The 19,413-nt window shown below is 43.5% G+C and overlaps 1 protein-coding gene across 9 annotated transcripts in view; it reads left to right on the top strand.

Annotated features, from left to right (window-relative positions):
- The window catches only part of ZNF236 (zinc finger protein 236), a 69,035-nt gene that overhangs the window by 20,607 nt on the left and 29,015 nt on the right, over nt 1-19,413 (top strand). For 8 of the 9 annotated variants that reach the window (XM_070778636.1, XM_070778630.1, XM_070778631.1 and 5 more), the window contains 9 exons: nt 961-1,164; nt 2,111-2,339; nt 8,133-8,405; nt 9,075-9,278; nt 12,017-12,158; nt 14,883-15,143; nt 16,334-16,587; nt 17,251-17,352; nt 18,037-18,188. In XM_070778636.1, the coding sequence (XP_070634737.1) occupies nt 961-1,164; nt 2,111-2,339; nt 8,133-8,405; nt 9,075-9,278; nt 12,017-12,158; nt 14,883-15,143; nt 16,334-16,587; nt 17,251-17,352; nt 18,037-18,188 (1,821 nt within the window). The remainder of the gene's footprint in view (nt 1-960; nt 1,165-2,110; nt 2,340-8,132; nt 8,406-9,074; nt 9,279-12,016; nt 12,159-14,882; nt 15,144-16,333; nt 16,588-17,250; nt 17,353-18,036; nt 18,189-19,413) is intronic. The other variant, XM_070778632.1, reaches the window with a different exon arrangement.

The raw sequence follows: 19,413 nt of genomic DNA, 5'->3' as shown, positions 1-19,413 counted from the left end.
GCCTCGTGAGTGCAGCCAGCCAGTAGCTGGTGTCAAGTCGGCAGCTGCCTCTTACCACGGAGAGGACAGGCCCAGTTTGTATTTTGTCCCCAAGCATGGGGCTCACGTTTAGTGTTGGCTTTTTCCTTTCTCACAATATTTGTGGCTTGGGATGAGTCCTCAGCTTACTCTTGATCCAGAGAGTGTTGTAAAGATGTTCTAAAACTGGAGAGTAATCAGTCTTGTAATTAGGTCTTAAATTTTATTTTGGACTGAGTAGTTTTAAATAAAATTTTCAATATATAAATCAAGCAAATGTTGAGGTTTTTTTTCCTTTTCCTTTGGCAGTATGCAAATCAAGCATGTAGGTGGAGTGAATTACCTAGAATGATAATCCAAGTCATTTAAAAAATCTACATTCTCCATAAAACACTGAGAGTGTCGTGCAGGGGTTTGTCCTGATACCCGCCATGATGAGGTCTTGCGGGTTCTCTGACCCCACTGTCTTACGTGTGTTTTTCAGATTTCTGGGTTTCTGAGGAATCAGATCAGCTCTCCCCTTACATACTCTTGGCTGTGGCTTTACAGAGCTATTATTCCTCCAATGCCCCTATTTTTCAGCAATCAGAAAAAATTTTAGACCACAGTGATTTCTTTCTTATTTTGTCTATTTGGTAACTTTTTTACTCCTTTGTTTTAGTGACCAGCGGGAATGAGGTTTGTGTGCTTAATCCCTCATCTTGAAGTGATAATCTCTACTACCACATAAAAGACTTTAAAAGAGTTACAGAAAAATTCATTGAATACGTTTTTTTTAATAGCCAGTTTTGGTCTAACTTAAAAAGTCAGTGAGGCATATTTGCGATATTGTTAGATTTTCATGCTCAGAACAAAGATAATGCTGGTTTATTTTTTTTTAAAAATTGCTGTATGAATTAGCATACTTGTTTACCATTTTTAATGAACGTCGGTGTGTTTCAGGCCACGCTGTTTCAGACTTTACCTCTCCAGCAGACGGACACCCAGGTCCCGTCGGCTCCCGGTCAGCAAAGCTCGCAGGTGGTGACCGACGTCATCCAGCAGCTGCTGGAGCTGTCGGAGCCGGGGCCGGTGGAGGCCAGCCAGCCACCCCAGGCTGCCCAGCAGCTGAGCATCACCGTGGGCATCAACCAGGACATCCTGCAGGTGAGCCGCGCTGCCCCCGCCGTCGTGTCCGTCAGGGCCGGGGCCACCGCTGGGAAGTCAGTATTCAGGGCTTGTTGGAGTAAAGGCATCTTCACGAAAATTGTGTCCTAACTGAAACGATTATATTGAAACAAAGCATGCTTATTTGATTACTTATGGACAGTGCAGATTTCGAAATGATTTATTAATCTATAAACAAAAAGTTTTAAAAACCTAACTTTTTTCTCTGTAAGTGAGTTTTCTGGAAAAGAACAGGGTTTTCAGGGCTTTCTTATATCTGTCCCTGGTGACGGAGGGTGAGGACTATTTAATTCTTGGCCGAGCTCCTTGGAGACAGCACCGCGTGTCCTGACTGTGTGTGAGCATCTCTGCTCTCACGGGGCTGGCGAAGGGGGGCGCACAGATGCCTGTCTCATTCTCCCCCCAGGCCTGCTCCATGGCCGCGGCCTTTACCCTCCCCGCTCCCTGTGTTTACTTGCTGATGGTAAACGCTGACCTCTGTGCTCCACCTTTGTGGTGACAAGTTGGCTGGGGAGTGAAGAGTCAGGCTGTCAGGACCCTGTGACAGCTGGTGTCCTGAGGGTGAAGCCCCTCTCATCTCTAACCGTGATTCCCCAATGTGCTGTAGACAACCAGGGTTGTCTGATACAACAGTTCTACCAGGCCATGTAATTAATTTTAATTCCCTTTAATTTTGAAACGCAAATGCTTGCCATGCCAGATTTTGGGTAGAGCTGAGATGTCAGATTTCCAAAGGGACATTTCCACCTCCAGAGCTGGACGTTTGGCTCATGTTAATAGAGGACTGCTTGGCGATGGAGGCTTTCCTCCTGGTGGGGTCGAGTCAGAATCCCGCAGGTCAGGCTGGCTAGTGTCTTTGTGATTAACTTTGGTGGGCAGGTGCGGGCGTCACCCCTCCTAACCTCCTAGTTCTGTTCTGTCTCAGCAAGCCTTAGAAAACAGTGGGCTGTCTTCAATTCCAGTTGCAGCGCATCCGAGCGACCCCAGCCACACCAAGGCCGCAGCAGCTCAGGGCCAGACCCCAGACGCTACGAGCGTTTCAAGTGAGCCAGCTGACCCTACAGACACAGAGCAAGAGAAAGAGCAGGAAAGCCCAGAGAAGCTGGATAAAAAGGAGAAAAAGATTATAAAGAAGAAATCACCGTTTCTACCAGGTAATTTTAGCACGCGTTAAGGTTCCGACATTGGGGTGGTCAGTTGCTATTTGAGTCGTGCCCTCCTTTTTCCTTCTGAAGGGGATGTGTTGTTGAAGGCTCCAGTCGTCTCTACCCACTAGCGTTTGTTTGTGGTGAGCCTTGTTGAACTTGCCCCTTTGCCGCGGGCAGCTGACGTCCCGTGATTGAGCCCTCCTTCCTGCCAGCCCTTCCCACCAGTCTCTGCTCCATCGTCCCCCAGAGCCCCCACCTGATGCTCCTGAAGCCCCCCTGCCCCACCCTCGGCCCTTTCCCAGCGGCGCCGTCTGCTCCCCGGCTCCCAGCCTTTGGAAGCCCGCCCCACCTGCGTCTCTGCCTCCCCTCTGGGCGTCTGGATGCAAGCGCATGCTGTGGTGAAGCTGGGTTCCTGCTGTCCCCTCAGCATCCTCGCGTCTGCTGAGCGGTGTGCGTTCCCACAGACGGGGCTGCGTCACGCATGTCTCCTTCCTCGCCCTCCTCTCTCATTCTCTGGGGGACTCGGGCGGTTGTTGGAGGCCAGGTCGCGTCACCTCCTCATAGGAGCAGGGGGTCTTCCTCCCTCAGTCCCGAAGACAAGCAGGACCCCTGGTCCCCTGGGTCAGTCATGTGCAGCTGGAATGCGTTCTGTGCGTTTCCGCAATCCCTCAGGGCTCGGTTTGGCTCACCAGGCAGGAGCAGCAGGCCTTATTGTGTCTCTCATGGATAAGATAGATCCCTGCCTTTTGGGAGAACTGTTGCTGTAAAAATGTTTGCTTAATGCATTAACTGTTCTTGGGAGGCGTGGACTAACCCTGTCATCTGTGTTAACACTTCTTTCTGAGAACGCATTTTCTCATTGCCAACGTGTGGTTGTGAAATCTTTGATTCTCAGCCTACAAAACATCTTGGCCCTATTCTCATTCTTCTCCCTCTTCTTTTGATCTGACCCTTCCTCCCCAAGTGAAAACCAGGATGATGGAACCCAAGCAGTTTATTGTCTGGGTTTTCCTGGGATCTGGAGAGGCAAGAAGGAAATAAGGGCCATTTCCACACATTTTTGTCAGTTGTGTGGTGGCCTTGGAGGTCCCACGTTAGCCGTGCGTTCTTGAACATCTCCTTCTCGTACACCTGATAAACTGATGAATACCCACAGTCCCTGTGAAACGTTCATACCAGTTACAGCATTTGCCGTGTTGAACATACGGAGGTGCTCGGACGTGGCTGAGGGCAGGCCAGACTGGCCTCCGGAAGGTGCTGAAGGGGAAACTTCATCCCGTGTTGTCCTCCGTCTTTAGGGTTAGAAACAGCTTTCTGTTCTGCACTGAGCATCAGATGGAGATTTCAAAATGGAACTGCGGTTAACCCTATTGTACATTATTTTAACACAGGGTGTTGTACTTACAGAGTTTATAAAGATATGGAGATTCCAGAATGGAACTGCAATTAACCGTATTGTACATTATTTTAATATGCAGTGTTGTACTTACAGAGTCTATAAAGATTATGCAAATTTTAATTTTTGAAATACTTGAATAAATTAAATATTTAGAGTACTGAGCAAGTTTATGTAGTTCTAGTAAATTTTAGATTAAACGTGATCCTTAGTATAGGTTGGAGCAAGCTTTTTTTGTTTTAATCACCTCTGATGTGTGATGAGAATATTACTGGGGGCATGTTTCTATATAAAGACACTCCTTAAAAAGAGTCCTTCCTTTTATAGGAACCAGTATACTTTTAATGTAATGATCATTTCCGAAAACAAAAACACTTCTTCAGGGGTAGTTGATACCATCTGGTGTACCCTAAGAAGACCCTAAGCAAACTATTCTTGTCTCATAAGTCATAACATTTTCTTAATGGCTGATAATTAACCTTAATTACATTTCCAAGTTGAACATATACAGGCATCTAAAGCCATCACTCTGATTTACTCAGTTTTGCAAGAATGAATATTTTTAGTAGAATTTGCTTTGTTGTTTAAGAAGTATTTTATGTATGAGTTAAATACTTAACAAATACTTCTATATTTATCATAAAACTTGTGACATGTAAATCATTGCTTCTCGTTGTTCAGCCGCTAAGTTGTGTTCGACTCTTTGCGACCCCATGGCCTGCAGCCCGCCAGGCTTGCTTGTCCTTCATCATCTCCCACAGTTCGCTCAATTGCTCGTGTCCATTGAGTCGGTGATGCCATCCAACCATCTTCATTATGAAGTTTTAATAAAGTCAGTTAACTTTTCAACTTTCTCATCTGTAAAAGGGACAGTGATGGGATAAATAAAAGAGAATCAACTAGTGCCTGACACATAGTAAGTGTGTAATAAATACACGTGTTTTTAAGTCTTTCTGAGAGTAGGCGGAACTGGTCGTCGCGCATGGCTCAGAAGGCATACTGGTCGGCGGTGGGCGGTGGGCGCACCTTCTGCTCCTGCCGGGCCCCCGGCCGCTGCCTCACGGGGTCTTGTGTCTCCCAGCAAGCACAGGCGTAGCAGTATGTATTCTGTGTTACTGTTTTTAGTGAGATGTGTGCCATGCCGCGTGTGTGGTTTTTACTCTCTTGCCACCTGGTGTCTTATGTGCAAGATGCCTCAACAGTGTTCTCTGTAGCATGTGTTCTTCTCTGATTTGCTTGGCTTTTGAGTTAAAAGGGAGAAGTATTTTTTGTTTTCATATAGCAGAAGGGAGAGATAGGTTTTATTTTTATATAGCCAAATTTGTCAGTGTTTTATGACCCTTGGACTTGTGTTAACACTTACACTTCAACACTGACATTATGGAAAAAGTGCCTTTTACCTAACACTTTTACACTTTGATTTTCTTTTTTTTTTTTTACATTATAACATGATCACCACCATATGTCCATTTACCATCTGTATACTTCTGTATTTTAAGCCAAATCTTTGACTCAGTTTTATTTTTTGTTGCCGATGGGCACCCAGCTACCCAAACACCATTTATTAAGTTGTGTTTTCCCTGCTGAAATGCAGTGCCACCATCATCATATATTACGCTCTCAAACCCGTGTGAGTCTTTTCTGGACTTTATTCTAGTAATCTGTCTTTTTATTCATGTGTTGTAATACCAAATGGTTTTAGCTTTATTGTGTGTTTTATAACTAGGACATCTGGTCCTTTCTCGCTTCACTTGTTTTAAAGTTTTTTTTTTTTTTTTTACTATTTTCCCATATTTATTTTTTCATATGCACTTTAAAAACATCTACTAAACTTCCAAAACTAGTTCTGAAAAACTCCTGTTGGTATTTGTATGTGCTGTGCTAAGTCGTGTTAGTTGTGTCTGACTCTTTGGGACCCTGTGGACCATAGCCCACCAGGCCCCTCTGTCCCTGGGATTCTCCAAGCAGGAACACTGGAGTGTGGGTCACATGCCCTCCTCTGGGCGGGCTTCCCAACCCAGGGATGGAGCCCACTTCTCTTGCGTCTCCTCATCAGCAGGCAGGTTCTTTACCTCTAGCACCACCTGGGAAGCCCCGGTATTTGTATGTAAGTGACTTAATTAGAGAGAACTGATGCCTTTGTAACTTTTTGTCTTTATACCAAAGAATAGGGTTAGTATGGGATTATATGAAATCATGTATGTGAAACTTCTGAAAATTGTAAAGCACTATATAATTTAAAGAATCATTCGGTACTGAATAGGGTATGCATTTCCACTTACTTAGATCTTTTCTTTTCTTCCGTATTTTAGTAGTAGTTTAAAATTTTCTTCTGGATTTTGACTGTAGATAGGAAGAATGTTGATTTCCATAGATTAAAATGTGGGCCTTTTTCTGAGTCTTAGTTTTTAGGTGTATAGCCATGTCATTTGTAAACAGGAATCTCACCTTTTCCTGTACACTGTGTGCTTTTGTATCTCACCTAGTTACATCGGCTAGCGTCTGTCCAACACGAGAAATTAATGGCAGTGTGGTAGTGAACTCTTTCCTGACCTTAATAGTAGGGCTGCTTTCAGTATTTTCCCAGTAAGTCAAACAGTTTATTGATAGATTTTATTCACCTCCTCCTGTTTTTTTAGGCAGTTTTTTAAAAACTTAAAACTAGATGTTGAGTTTTAGTAAATCCCTTTTCATCTTGAGGATGACTATATGTTTTTTTCTTTTAAAATTTATTGATGTGTTTGAAGAGAAAAGCTATTGCCCAACTCCAGGAAGGATTGCCATGTGGGAATGAAGAACTGGTTTTCCGGATCTTACATTTTGTCACAGGGTCAGAAATCTGGATTCAGTTTTCTCTTTCTAACACTGCCTGGGCCAAGGAAATACTTGCGGGGCACATGTGGAGAGTGTCAGGCTCCAGCTCCAGCTGCCAGTCTGTGTCTCTGTTCCACTTTATTCCCAGAAATAACTAGAACCTGGTGACAGTTGTGTGTCACCTTATGTGATTAAAGATGTATTTTCGTTTTTGCTTGAAAAAAAATCTGGTTGAGGGAGGTGATTTCCAGACTTTAGCTAACAGAGACTTCCTTTTTCTTCCTTGCTTTTCTGATTTGTCATGGTAAGACATTTAGGTAATTATTGCACTTTTCTAAATTAGTTTTTGTCTATTAGTTTAAGCAGTCTTAAGTTTTAGACTTTCTTAATATGAGAAATATCACCATAAAATAAATATCTTTCTCTCATTAAAAAAAACATTTCCCTTGTTTCCTGCTCTTCCCCCTCCCCCCCCAACCCCCATGGTTTGTGTATGTTGTTCTTTGTTCTTGTTTTCAGAAAAAATATTATTTTGGATTCTTTTACTTAACCTCCTTTCCTATGTTACTTATTCCTGCAAAGAGCATTATCTTCAGGAATATACATTTTCTCTCCTTGCAAATTCCCTTGCGCATAAAGAAAATTCCTTGTATTTACTGATATCAAAGAGAAGGAAACAACTTTTTCTCTTCCCCTAATAAAATAATGTCTGTACAGACACAGTTCAATAAACAGTGAAAATTTTCTGATGAATTTCCTCAACATGGCCCAAACCTTTTTGATTTCAAGTGGATTCTTATCGTAGGCATCTGTTTAATTTCTGATGAATAAATCTAATTAAAATTTTAAAAGGTGATTCTGTCAAATTAGAAGTTTGCCAGTTTAGATATTATTTTACGTATTATATTTCCACAAATTCTACTTTGATTTTTCTTCTGATGGAAATAGTTTTAAGCCTGGTTCAAGGTTGAATAAAAGTTTTTAGAGTTTTTTTATATTTGAAGAATTTTCTATATTTGTTCATGAATCATGAACTCATTTAAATATAGTATTTCTTTGTTTTAACTGTCTAGTTCCTTTCTATCGCATGAGAACTTACCATTTCCTAATCATTTTATTTGTATTTTTATTAGCATTTTTATTTTTTTATTTGTATTTTTTATTAGTGATAACAGATTGGCTCAGACAAGAGTTACTATAACTTTGCTCCTTCTCTTCTTGTTCCTTGAGTTAATTTCGTAGTAGTTGGATGAGATCTGCTGTTCTTTGCATTTCCAGCACATGAGTCTATACTGCTTATTCTTGATTTATGCCCTCGTACCTGTCTTGTTAGAATTCTTCTCTCTCAGCCAATGATTTGTGTCTTCCTGAGGCTCTTAGGATTATCTGCAGGATTCAGTCATAGTCATCTTTCATTTCAGTTATTACGGAGGTTTCAGCCGTCCCCACAGTTGATGACACACGCCCTCTGCCGTGGCAGAAAGCACACAGGTGTGGCGTGCGGTCTGAGTGCCCCAGGCCCCGCAGGGTGTCTGCGCCTGCCTCCGCTCGCTGCTGAGCCGGGCTGGGCCCGTCTGCTGCCCCCCCAGGGTCGATTCGCGAAGAGAATGGCGTGCGCTGGCACGTGTGCCCCTGCTGTGCCAAGGAGTTCCGCAAGCCCAGCGATCTGGTGCGCCACATCCGCATCCACACCCACGAGAAGCCCTTCAAGTGCCCCCAGTGCTTCCGGGCCTTCGCCGTGAAGAGCACGCTGACCGCCCACATCAAGACACACACGGGCATCAAGGCCTTCAAGTGCCAGTACTGCATGAAGAGCTTCTCCACCTCGGGGAGCCTCAAGGTGCACATTCGCCTGCACACAGGTGCGCAGGGATGGCAGGCCATGGGGGACTCGTGCTCGTGAGTGTCACGAGGCCGCGTGACCTTCCGTAGGCTGAACCGCACCCGCACGAGCGGGTCCTCGTGGAGCCCACGGCCCAAAGAGGGAGTACTTCATGCCCTCTTAGGAGTGAGGGCAGCAGCACGGGGTGGTGAGGAGGGAGCTGCCGCGGGCAGCAGGTTCAGACGCAGACCAGGAGCGCGATCCTCCAACACCAGCATTTGCTGCCGGTTTACTCAGCGCTGGCCCGGCTGAGTGCTGTTGAGACCCAAGCATGTGGATGCTGGCCACAGGCCTGGGGCCATGCTCTTCCTCCAGTTACAGGTTGTGGACGGCGTGAGAGGAGCCCTTAACGCAGCCTAGTGTCTCAAGGGCGCCTGGTTGCTGGAGCACCCACTTTACCATTTTAGGCTTTCTCCTGAAAATAGTAAATGCTCTTTTTTACGTAAAATGCTGTTATTACGTGCCTTCACATCTATAAAGTGCACTGTATGCAGACAAGGGAAATAACTGATAATATCCATGAAATAATACATACATATAACATGAAACGGCAGATTGAGTATTCCAATCAATATTGCAATACTAGAATTTTATGCTGACCTTAACTGAAATGTATGTCTCTGGAATAATTCCATTGTCATTTGTTTAGGAGTCAGACCTTTTGCTTGTCCTCACTGTGACAAGAAGTTCCGAACCTCAGGCCACAGGAAGACTCATGTCGCCTCTCACTTTAAACACACGGAGTTGAGAAAGATGAGGCACCAGCGTAAACCTGCCAAGGTTCGCGTGGGCAAGGCGAATGTCCCAGTCCCCGACATTCCTTTGCAGGAACCGATTCTCATAACAGACGTAGGTAAGAGTCCCCTCCTTGGGTACCTTGCAAGGTGGGGGAGTGTTGTGGTCTGCACAGTTAGATAGCTGTACGCGTGGAGCAGGGGGAGTTATTCTAAAGTGTTTTGCTTTGTGGGCCAGTATGTCCCACAGAGAAATTAAAATCCTAGTTCTGTCTGTACCTTAATCTGCTGCTCAGATTATGTTCCTGGCGAGAAGAAGTGTGTGAGTGAGGGTGTTGGCATCCGAGTCCTCGCCGAGGAGACTGTTCCTCGGGGACCTGTCGTGTGCGGCACCCAGAGTGCCGTATCGTCTGCATCACAGATCATCCTCTGGGCGGCTCTCACCTTCTGATTAAAACAAAAGTCTGCCAGTTTTTAAGTTCTTTTTAGGCTTGATGTTATAATGAAGGGAAATTATGATTTTGTTAACTAAAAAGAAAACACTGCTTATGAGAATGTTTGGGAAAATGTAGGTCTTAGAGCAAAATTAAATTTATTAAATTCTGTGCAAGAATTTACATTTTTATGCAGTTCCTGTATTTCATCGTCTTAGGCAAGATAATCTAGTCTGTGAACAAAATTAGTATCAAACAAAATATGATTTGGTATAAATAAAGCTTAAATGATATAAAGAGAGATACTGTGGATTAATGTCAGTGGTAGTCCACTGATAAGATGATCAACAGTCATGAGCTTTTACGTATTTAGGTGCATAACATCAAAATATATAAACCAAAAACAGAAGAAAGGAGAAATATTCAAATTCTACACCATAGTGAGAGGTCTTCAATTAGATCAGTTTAGACACAGTGAGACTGAAGAGGATTTGAAGCACACATATAAAAAGGGTGATTTAATACCTTTAAAACTGTTTACTCCAAAGTACGTGCTCTTTTAAATATGCATGAAGTAGAAGTTGATCACATTCTGGGGTATAAAGAAATTTCAGGTTTTCAAAAATAGAAACTGTAAAAGAAACAATCCTTTATTATAGTTCAGTGAAAACATAATAGAAAATAGCTATCTAAATTTTCGTTATATGGAAAAGAAAGACTCAAAACTGCAATTACAGACAAGAAATGGCACATTTTATAAGCAGGTTGAATGGGCCAAAGCTGCTATCAGAGAAATTAAGACTTTTAAGAACTGTTTCTTATTAAAGAAGAATGAAAATAAATATATAACTCAAAAAAGTAGAAAAATGAAAAACAAGTAACAAAAAGGAATTAATAAGTATAAAAATTTAAGACAAGATGAAATTCTAGTGAACATAATTTTACAACTTTTAGAAAATAAACAGATAACTTGACATGTCTCTGGTAAACTGAAGACTGAGAAAATGCCTATAGTATTAGGAGTGAGACTCAGTCTATAAGCACAGGTACAGATGAGTTAAACACTGCAGATACTCTGCAACTTTTTGCTAATACATTTGAAAATATAGATGAAATGTATTTTTTCTAGAGTGGTATACTTATCAGAATTGACTCTAGAAGAAATGGAAAGCCCCGAAAGACAAGTTTAAGAGCATTCACCCCCAGATATCAGTCTACAGTGACTTTATGTATGATTTCTACCAAGCTTCCTAGGGACTGTCATTCCTGGGGTGTTTAGTTGTTTAGCGTACAGACACTAATCTGTGGTAGGTTAGAATACTTTGATGCTGTTACGCAGTTTTGGCAGCTCATAAAACCAAACAGCACAACAGAACAGTTTCACATAGTATTATTTAATCTTCACAAACGTGATCTCCAGGACTGGCAAATGGCAAAACCTAACACGCGGCTCAGAGATGCTCAAATCCTGGCCCCTGCGTGACTAGGAGGATGGGCTACGCACACTAGGAGAGCCGCGAGGAAGGAGGAGGTTTTAGGGCACAGGGCTGCTCTGTAGCCTGCACCGTCAGGGGCCGTCCAGAGAGCAGTGTGCTGGAGGAGCCTGCTGGGGACCCTGGCGTGGAAGTGCATGGCAGCTGAGGGGCAGGGAGTGTGGTGGGGCCTGTTCTTGGACGGAGGAGGCACAGCCCAGCTAGTGCTGGCTATGTGTGTCTTCCTCTTGTCGTTTCAGGTAGATATTAAATAATTCAGAGGGTTCAGTGAATTATTGAATTCGTCCTGAATTGCATAAATTATTGCTTGTGCTGAACTGCATAAATTATTGCTTGATGAAGACATACTTATCACACGGTCAGCCTAAGGGAATTCTTTATTCCTTGAAAGTATGTAAAACCTGAAATATTTAAGATTGTCATTTTGCTGTTTGCAGATATTCCTTTAATAGAATTCCTATGAAAACCCTGACTCTTTTAGAACATAAAAATGATGGTGAAATTATTTCTGTCTTGAGTTTGTTGTAGTACCTAGGGTACAGTCTTCATACTGAACAAACAAGAGTCCAAGAACTCGGACTGTCCTACATGTTGATGTAGTTTTAGAAATTTGACTCCAGCAGATGCTTACATAGAAAGTAAAAGTAGAAATCCGTGAAAAACTGGCTCTAGAACAAAGAGAAATAACTGTGATAATATAAATATTCCTTTATGTTGGAAAAAAAAATCTGTCTTACATTAACTTTGTGTTTCCTGATAGGTGTTCTTTCAATATCCAGTTCCTAACACAATGAAAATAGCATTTAGTTGTTACATTGGAATCTAGTTTCTCAGGATTCTTATCTTCTGGGTAAAGCAGGCACCTTTTGACATTTAACTTTTTTTGGTACATTGACAGTGAATTATTCCTGATTTTCCTTTGCTTTGTAGGTCTTATCCAGCCCATTCCAAGGAACCAGTTATTTCAAAGTTATTTTAATAACAATTTTGTAAATGAAGCAGATAGACCATACAAGTGTTTTTACTGTCATCGTGCCTATAAAAAGTCTTGTCATCTTAAACAACACATCAGGTAAGGTGACAGATTCAGAGATAGAAAGTGATTTAGTTACCTGGTGACTTGTATAAATACTAAGAGTGGTAGTGTTCAGTTCAGTTCAGTCAGTTCAGTCGCTCAGTCGTGTCCGACTCTTTGCGACCCCATGAATTGCAGCCCGCCAGGCCTCCCTGTCCGTCACCAACTCCCGGAGTTCATTCAGACTCACGTCCATCGAGTCAGTGATTTCATCCAGCCATCTCATCCTCTGTCGTCCCTTTCTCTTCCTGCCCCTAATCCCTCCCAGCATCAGAGTCTTTTCCAATGAGTCAACCCTTCACATGAGGTGGCCAAAGTACTGGAGTTTCAGCTTTAGCATCATTCCTTCCAAAGAAATCCCAGGGCTGATCTCCTTCAGAATGGACTGGTTGGATCTCCTTGCAGTCCAAGGGACTCTCAAGAGTCTTCTCCAACACCACAGTTCAGAAGCATCAATTCTTTGGTGCTCAGCTTTCTTCACAGTCCAACTCTCACTTCCATACATGACCACAGGAAAAACCATAGCCTTGACTAGACAAACTTTTGTTGGCAAAGTAATGTCTCTGCTTTTGAATATGCTATCTACGTTGGTCATAACTTTCCTTCCAAGGAGTAAGCGTCTTTGAATTTCATGGCTGCAGTCACCATCTGCAGTGATTTTGGAGCCCCCAAAAATAAAGCCTGACACTGTTTCCACTGTTTCCCCACCTATTTCCCATGAAGTGGTGGGACCGGATGCCATGATCTTTGTTTTCTGAATGTTGAGCTTTAAGCCAACTTTTTCACTCTCCTCTTTCACTTTCATCAAGAGGCTTTTGAGTTCCTCTTTACTTTCTGCCATAAGGGTGGTATCATCTGCATATCTGAGGGTATTGATATTTCTCCTGGCAATCTTGATTCCAGCTTGTGTTTCTTCCAGTCCAGTGTTTCTCATGATGCACTCTGCATAGAATAAATAAGCAGGGTGACAGTATACAGCCTTGACATACTCCTTTTCCTATTTGGAACCAGTCTGTTGTTCCATGTCCAGTTCTAACTGTTGCTTCCTGACCTGCATTTAGGTTTCTCAAGAGGCAGGTCAGGTGGTCTGGTATTCCGATCTCTTTCAGAATTTTCCACAGTTTATTGTGATCCACACAGTCAAAGGCTTTGGCATAGTCAATAAAGCAGAAATAGATGTTTTTCTGGAACTCTCTTTGCTTTTTCCATGATCCAGCGGATGTTGGCAATTTGATCTCTGGTTCCTCTGCCTTTTCTAAAACCAGCTTGAACATCAGGAAGTTCACGGTTCACATATTGTTGAAGCCTGGCTTGGAGAATTTTGAGCATTACTTTACTAGCGTGTGAGATGAGTGCAGTTGTGAGGTAGTTTGAGCATTCTTTGGCATTGCCTTTCTTTGGGATTGGAATGAAAACTGACCTTTTCCAGTCCTGTGGCCACTGCTGAGTTTTCCAAATTTGCTGGCATATTGAGTGCAGCACTTTCATAGCATCATCCTTCAGGATTTGAAATAGCTCAAGTGGAATTCCATCACCTCCACTAGCTTTGTTCATAGTGATGCTTTCTAAGGCCCACTTGACTTCACATTCCAGGATGTCTGGCTCTAGGTCAGTGATCACACCATCATGATTATCTGGGTCATGAAGATCTTTTATGTACAGTTCTTCTGTGTATTCTTGCCATCTCTTCTTAATATCTTCTGCTTCTGTTAGGTCCATACCATTTTTGTCCTTTATCGAGCCCATCTTTGCATGAAATGTTCCCTTGGTATCGCTGATTTTCTTGAAGAGATCTCTAGTCTTTCCCATTCTGTTGTTTTCCTCTATTTCTTTGCATTGATCGCTGAAGAAGGCTTTCTTATCTCTTCTTGCTATTCTTTGGAACTCTGCATTCAGATGATTATATATCTTTCCTTTTCTCCTTTGCTTTTCGCTTCTCTTCTTTTCACAGCTATTTCTAAGGCCTCCCCAGACAGCCATTTTGCTTTTTTGCATTTCTTTTCCATGGGGATGGTCTTGATCCCTGTCTCCTGTACAATGTCACAAACCTCATTCCATAGTTCATCAGGCACTCTATCAGATCTAGGCTCTTGTTATTTAAAATGTCACTTTTGACCCCCAAATGTTTATTGATCATTGGTATTCTACCCACTCCAGTACTCTTGCCTGGGGAATTGCATGGACAGAGGAGCCTGGTGGGCTACATACAGTCCATAGAGTTGCAAAGAGTTGGATGTGACTGTGCAACTAAGACACACACACACATTTTCATCCTTTAGTGTCTTGACCAAAATATTTTACCCACAAATTGCTCCTGATTTTTATTTACACTATTATTTTTAAGTTTTTGCAATTTCTAGGACTTGTCAGAGAAGTATTGGTTTGTTTCATTAGGGTTAATGTTCTTTCACAGTTTTTCAGATGTGTTCATCAGAGTTTAGATTAATTATTGTCACTAGCAACAGTGAGAAGGAAGTAGAAACCTGGTCACAGGAGAGACAGTGAGGGGTCACGAGGAGAGGATGGAACGTGGACGAGGACGTGGGGTCTGGTTTTGTGTCAGGACTTTAGATGGGTCACCTGGGCGTAGAGTCTCAGGGGTGCCATTGGAAGCAGGAAAGTGGGGGCGGTCAAGTGCGATAGTTATGAGAGTGCGTTCTAAAGTATCAGGTGCTGTGAAATCGTAAGGTGCTCCTTCATTGCTGTTTTTTTCCTTCTCAGGTCCCATACAGGTGAAAAGCCCTTTAAGTGTTCTCAGTGTGGAAGAGGCTTTGTTTCCGCAGGAGTGCTCAAAGCGCACGTGCGAACGCACACAGGCCTAAAGTCTTTCAAGTGTCTGATCTGTAACGGCGCTTTCACGACCGGGGGCAGCCTGCGGCGACACATGGGCATCCACAACGACCTCCGCCCCTACATGTGCCCCTACTGCCAGAAGACGTTTAAGACCTCGCTCAACTGCAAGAAGCACATGAAAACGCACAGGTAGGTGCGGCCCTGCAGGGCACCTTCTAATCATCTGCGTGGTTACACGACTTCGGTGAGAGTGTTTTTAGGAAATAGTTGTCTTTGTTTTACTGTATTATTACTTCTAGCTTGATCTAAGGAAGCTTCTATATCCGCGTTTAAGGATCTATTAAGAACCATAGACTAAAGCATAACATTTTTATTTTTAATATGATATTGAAGTAGTCTGTGTTGCACTAAATGCTTTGTAAACTGTCTTAAAACTGACCATCAGTAGTAGATAAAATGCCTGATAGACCATGCCTACTGTAATTATGAAGTGAAGATTGCAAAGAAGAAAGTCTTGGTTGACTCCGTGGCTTCCAGGCATATCATCAGTGTTACCTGCACGGTAATTATTCTAGGTTGTCGATGAAGGGAACGTATATTTCAGCTATCACACCTCAGTCATTGCTGCTGACTTGGATTTTTGCTTGAGCCGAGGACTGTCTCGTCTCTAGATGGAGCCCTTGCAGAAATGCATTTCTGATCACATCAGATCTGTATTTGAGCTGGGTTTTGATTTGGCTTTTTTTTTTCCTTCAGTTTTTTGATTCACTCACTGAATTCATTGTTCATTTTTCTCTTTGAAAGAAAAGTTGTTGGCCTTGCTGAAAATACGCTGGGTATATTTTGTACATGGAAAAGTGATATTAATAGGAATAAGGCTCCTACAGAAAATGAACTTGGCCACATGCCTCGCCGACCAGATGCTGTAGCCTGTGGACCTGGTCACTGGGCCGAGCACGGCCTGGCAGGTCCCAGGACTTCCCATGTCTCCCACGTGTGTGTATAGTGCTGAACGCAGTCTGACAGGGCTCCACCTCATTTCATGCGGGTCTTCTTCCCAGCACTTGGGCTCATTGCACCATTTGGGTTGGGAAGGTTTTACTTTGAAACATGTGGCCTCTCTTGAATTTTTTTAAGCTTTAAAAAATTTCTTGTTTCCTTCAAGTCCATATAATCTGTGAAAGTGTTTAAGAATAAGGGGACCTGATTTTTCTTTCAGAATTATTAATAGTATTTAACTTTCAACTGGATTGCCATCATGACTTCAAAACGAGATAAAGTAAATTTACTGAGTAAATTATAGCTTGGGCAGTAGTAGCCCATGCCCCTGGTTTTTGACCGCACCTGACACCGTGGACTGTTGTTGGTTCCTTTTGAAGATACGAGCTCGCCCAGCAGCTCCAGCAGCATCAGCAGGCCTCCTCCATGGATGACAGCACTGTGGACCAGCAGGGCATGCACGTGTCTACCCCAATGCAGGTGGAGATCGAGAGCGAGGCGCTGCAGCCCAGCACCGAGGCCGTGGCCGCCAACCCTGGGGCCATGCTGGAGCTGGGGCCGCCGCACGGCGTGAGCGCCGAAGAGGCGGGGCTGGGCCCGCAGATGGCAGGGCAGCCTTTGGAGGCAGAGGAAGGTGAGCTTTACCTCCTAAGAGTTTGCAGCCTGCATCCCCCAGTCCTTCTTGGTGCTCTCATCTCTGACTGTTGCAGTCACAGCCTGTGCTGTGTGGTACGTGTGAGCGTTTGCGAGGCATTTGGAGCTGTAGACATAGGACCTTCCAATATGTACTCTTTGTAGCCCACTGTTACCCGAGGACACCAAGAAGCCTTTGGTTTTCATGCGTGTTCATCTGTGTGATTGTGTGTGCTCTGTTCCAGCGACTCCCAGACTCCACAGGGTGAGGCTGCCAGCCTTCTGTCCCTGGAGCCTCGGCTCCTTGTCCAGTGCACTGCCTCTTGCAGGACGGTCTCACTCAGAAAGACACCTGCTTCCCTGGGAACACCAAGCTTAGTGACAGAGTCCGGCCCAGGGTCTCCTACAGGTCTAACAGACGATTGGCCGGCCGGCTGACTGTTTTGTTATGGTCCCAAAATGTATTTGGTCTATGATCAAGACTTTGTAGTTTTTACCCGCAAATATATAAATTTATATACACTATGTTTGCATTGTCTTCCTACTGTCTTTTCAAAATAAGGAAGCTAAGTTGTGGGAAAAAAAAGAAACCTATCCTTTTGGACAGACTGGTAGGCCTGCGGTAACTTCCAGGTCTGTGAGCCCCTCTTACTTCTGTCTTCAGACAGGTTCGTGGCCCCACAGCAGGCCCTGCAGGGGCACGTGGACCAGCTTCACGAGCAGGCACCCCCTCAGCAGTCCTTCGAACCGGCTGGCTTGTCTCAGGGTCAGTGGTGGGTTTCACCTGGGGCTTAATAATGAGCGGTGCCTGGCTGGGCTTAACTTTACAGTAACCTCGAGAGCTTCCTTTAATGCTCTTCTGGAATGTATGATTTCAATCCACAAGCTTTCTTGCATGGATTGTGTGTATGGGTGTCTGTGTGTGTGTGTCAATGCTCTTCTGGAATGTATGATTTCAAACCGCATGCTTTCTTGCATGGATGTGTGTGTGTGTGTGTGTGTGTGTGTGCGTGTGTGTGTGTGTGTGTGTGTTAATGCTCTTCTGGAATGTATGATTTCAAACTGCATGCTTTCTTACATGGATATTGTGTGTGTGTGTACATGTGTATGCACACATTATTTTGTAGTCTGTTCAGGTTTTCCAGTAAGTGATTTTAATAACCACGCTACATGTGGTTTCTAGCCAAGGAAAGGAAATTGAGTAGCAATTGGGACTTAGAGGTAAGTGTGTCCTTGTGGCTGGTCTGTCGGCTGGCCCTGCGAGGATGCAAGCCTGTGCACAGGTCACTTCAGAGCCTGCTGATAAGACTGACGACCCTGGTTCTAGCTCAGAAAGCACACATGTGACTTGAATTAGCTTTATTTGTAAAACCAGCTTTTTTTGTTTTTCTTGTGTGTGTGTGTAGCTTTAGTATTTTTGGTGAAACTCACATTTTCTCACTTGTTTCAGGTTTTACAGTGACTGATACATACAGTCAGCAGACCCCGTTCCCCCCTGTCCAGCAGTTACAAGATTCTAGCACACTGGAGTCCCAGGCCCTCTCCACGAGCTTCCACCAGCAGAACCTCCTTCCCGTGCCTGGCACCGACACCATTAATGTAGTGAGTGTTACAGAAGTGTCCTCGTGAGCTGATTCTAGCTTATTCTTCACTGTAATTTTTAAGGTGCCTGGCACCGACACCATTAATGTAGTTAAACAAGAATAAGTTAATTCTAGCTTATTCTTCACTGTAATTTTTTCACTGTAAAATTCACTTACTTAAGAGCATATGCATGCTTGTTACAACTTTAACACTGTTGCATCACCTGTAAAAACTGGAATGTTTGTCATATAGGGCTTTTTTCCCCTTAAAACATTTTTGTATAACTTTAAGATTTCATTCCCATCACGTGGCTTGACATTTTCGGTTAAAAGTCAGGGAAGTCAGGATAGTGGAACAGACTTTGGTAACATCTGAAGGATGTCATGGTGCTTTAGCAATCAAACCTGAACATTTTAATCTGTGGGATCTTGAAAGAAACATGTTAGAATGCATGCTAACGGACCAAATATAAATATTGAGACGCATCATTTGAGGTTTTATTTCTTAGTCAAATCGGGCTTCCCTGATAGCTCAGTTGGTAAAGAATCCACCTGTAATGCAGGAGACCCTGGTTTGATTCTTAAGCCAGGAAGATCTGGAGAAGGGATAGGCTACCCATTCCAGTATTCTTGGGCTTCCCTTGTGGCTCAGCTGGTAAAGAATCCACCTGCAATGCAGGAGACCTGGATTTGATCCCTGGGTTGGGAAGATCCCCTGGAGAAGGGAAAGGCTGCCCATTCCAGTATTCTGGCCTGGAGAATTCCATGGACTGTATAGTCCATGGGGTTGCAAAGAGTTGGACACGACTGAGTGACTTTCACCACTCACCAAGTTGGAGGCATGTAAGTTTTTGTTCTGGTGTTGATTTTGCTGTTCTCGGAAATCTTTGAGTAGTGGTGGGATGATGGGCCCATCAGGTGTTACCCTCTTTAAAAGCCCCTGTGGGAAGCTTTTGCCAAGTGGAAGACCTGGATCCTCCAGTGAAACTTTCAGGGCCTATTTTCCTAGCTGCTACTCCTGGACTGGGAATGTGCTTCCCCCAACCCTGTGATTTTGTAGCAAGCGAGGAGACTGAATATTTTAAGAAAGTGGGGCTTTTTGTTCACCCTCAGTAAGAGCAGAGCAAGTGCAAGTGTGATCTCTTAATATACATGGAAAATATGGTAAGATCAGTTTCATGCTTGGATAAACTTTGTATTAAACAAGTTAGTGGAAGATAAATATTTCTTTAATAAAATTGGTG

This window comes from Bos indicus, chromosome 24 (genome assembly GCF_029378745.1).
Source record: "Bos indicus isolate NIAB-ARS_2022 breed Sahiwal x Tharparkar chromosome 24, NIAB-ARS_B.indTharparkar_mat_pri_1.0, whole genome shotgun sequence".
NCBI classification, from domain to species: domain Eukaryota; kingdom Metazoa; phylum Chordata; class Mammalia; order Artiodactyla; family Bovidae; genus Bos; species Bos indicus.
Note: the sequence above shows the minus strand (reverse complement) of the source record. Positions and strands in the feature narration are given on the sequence as shown.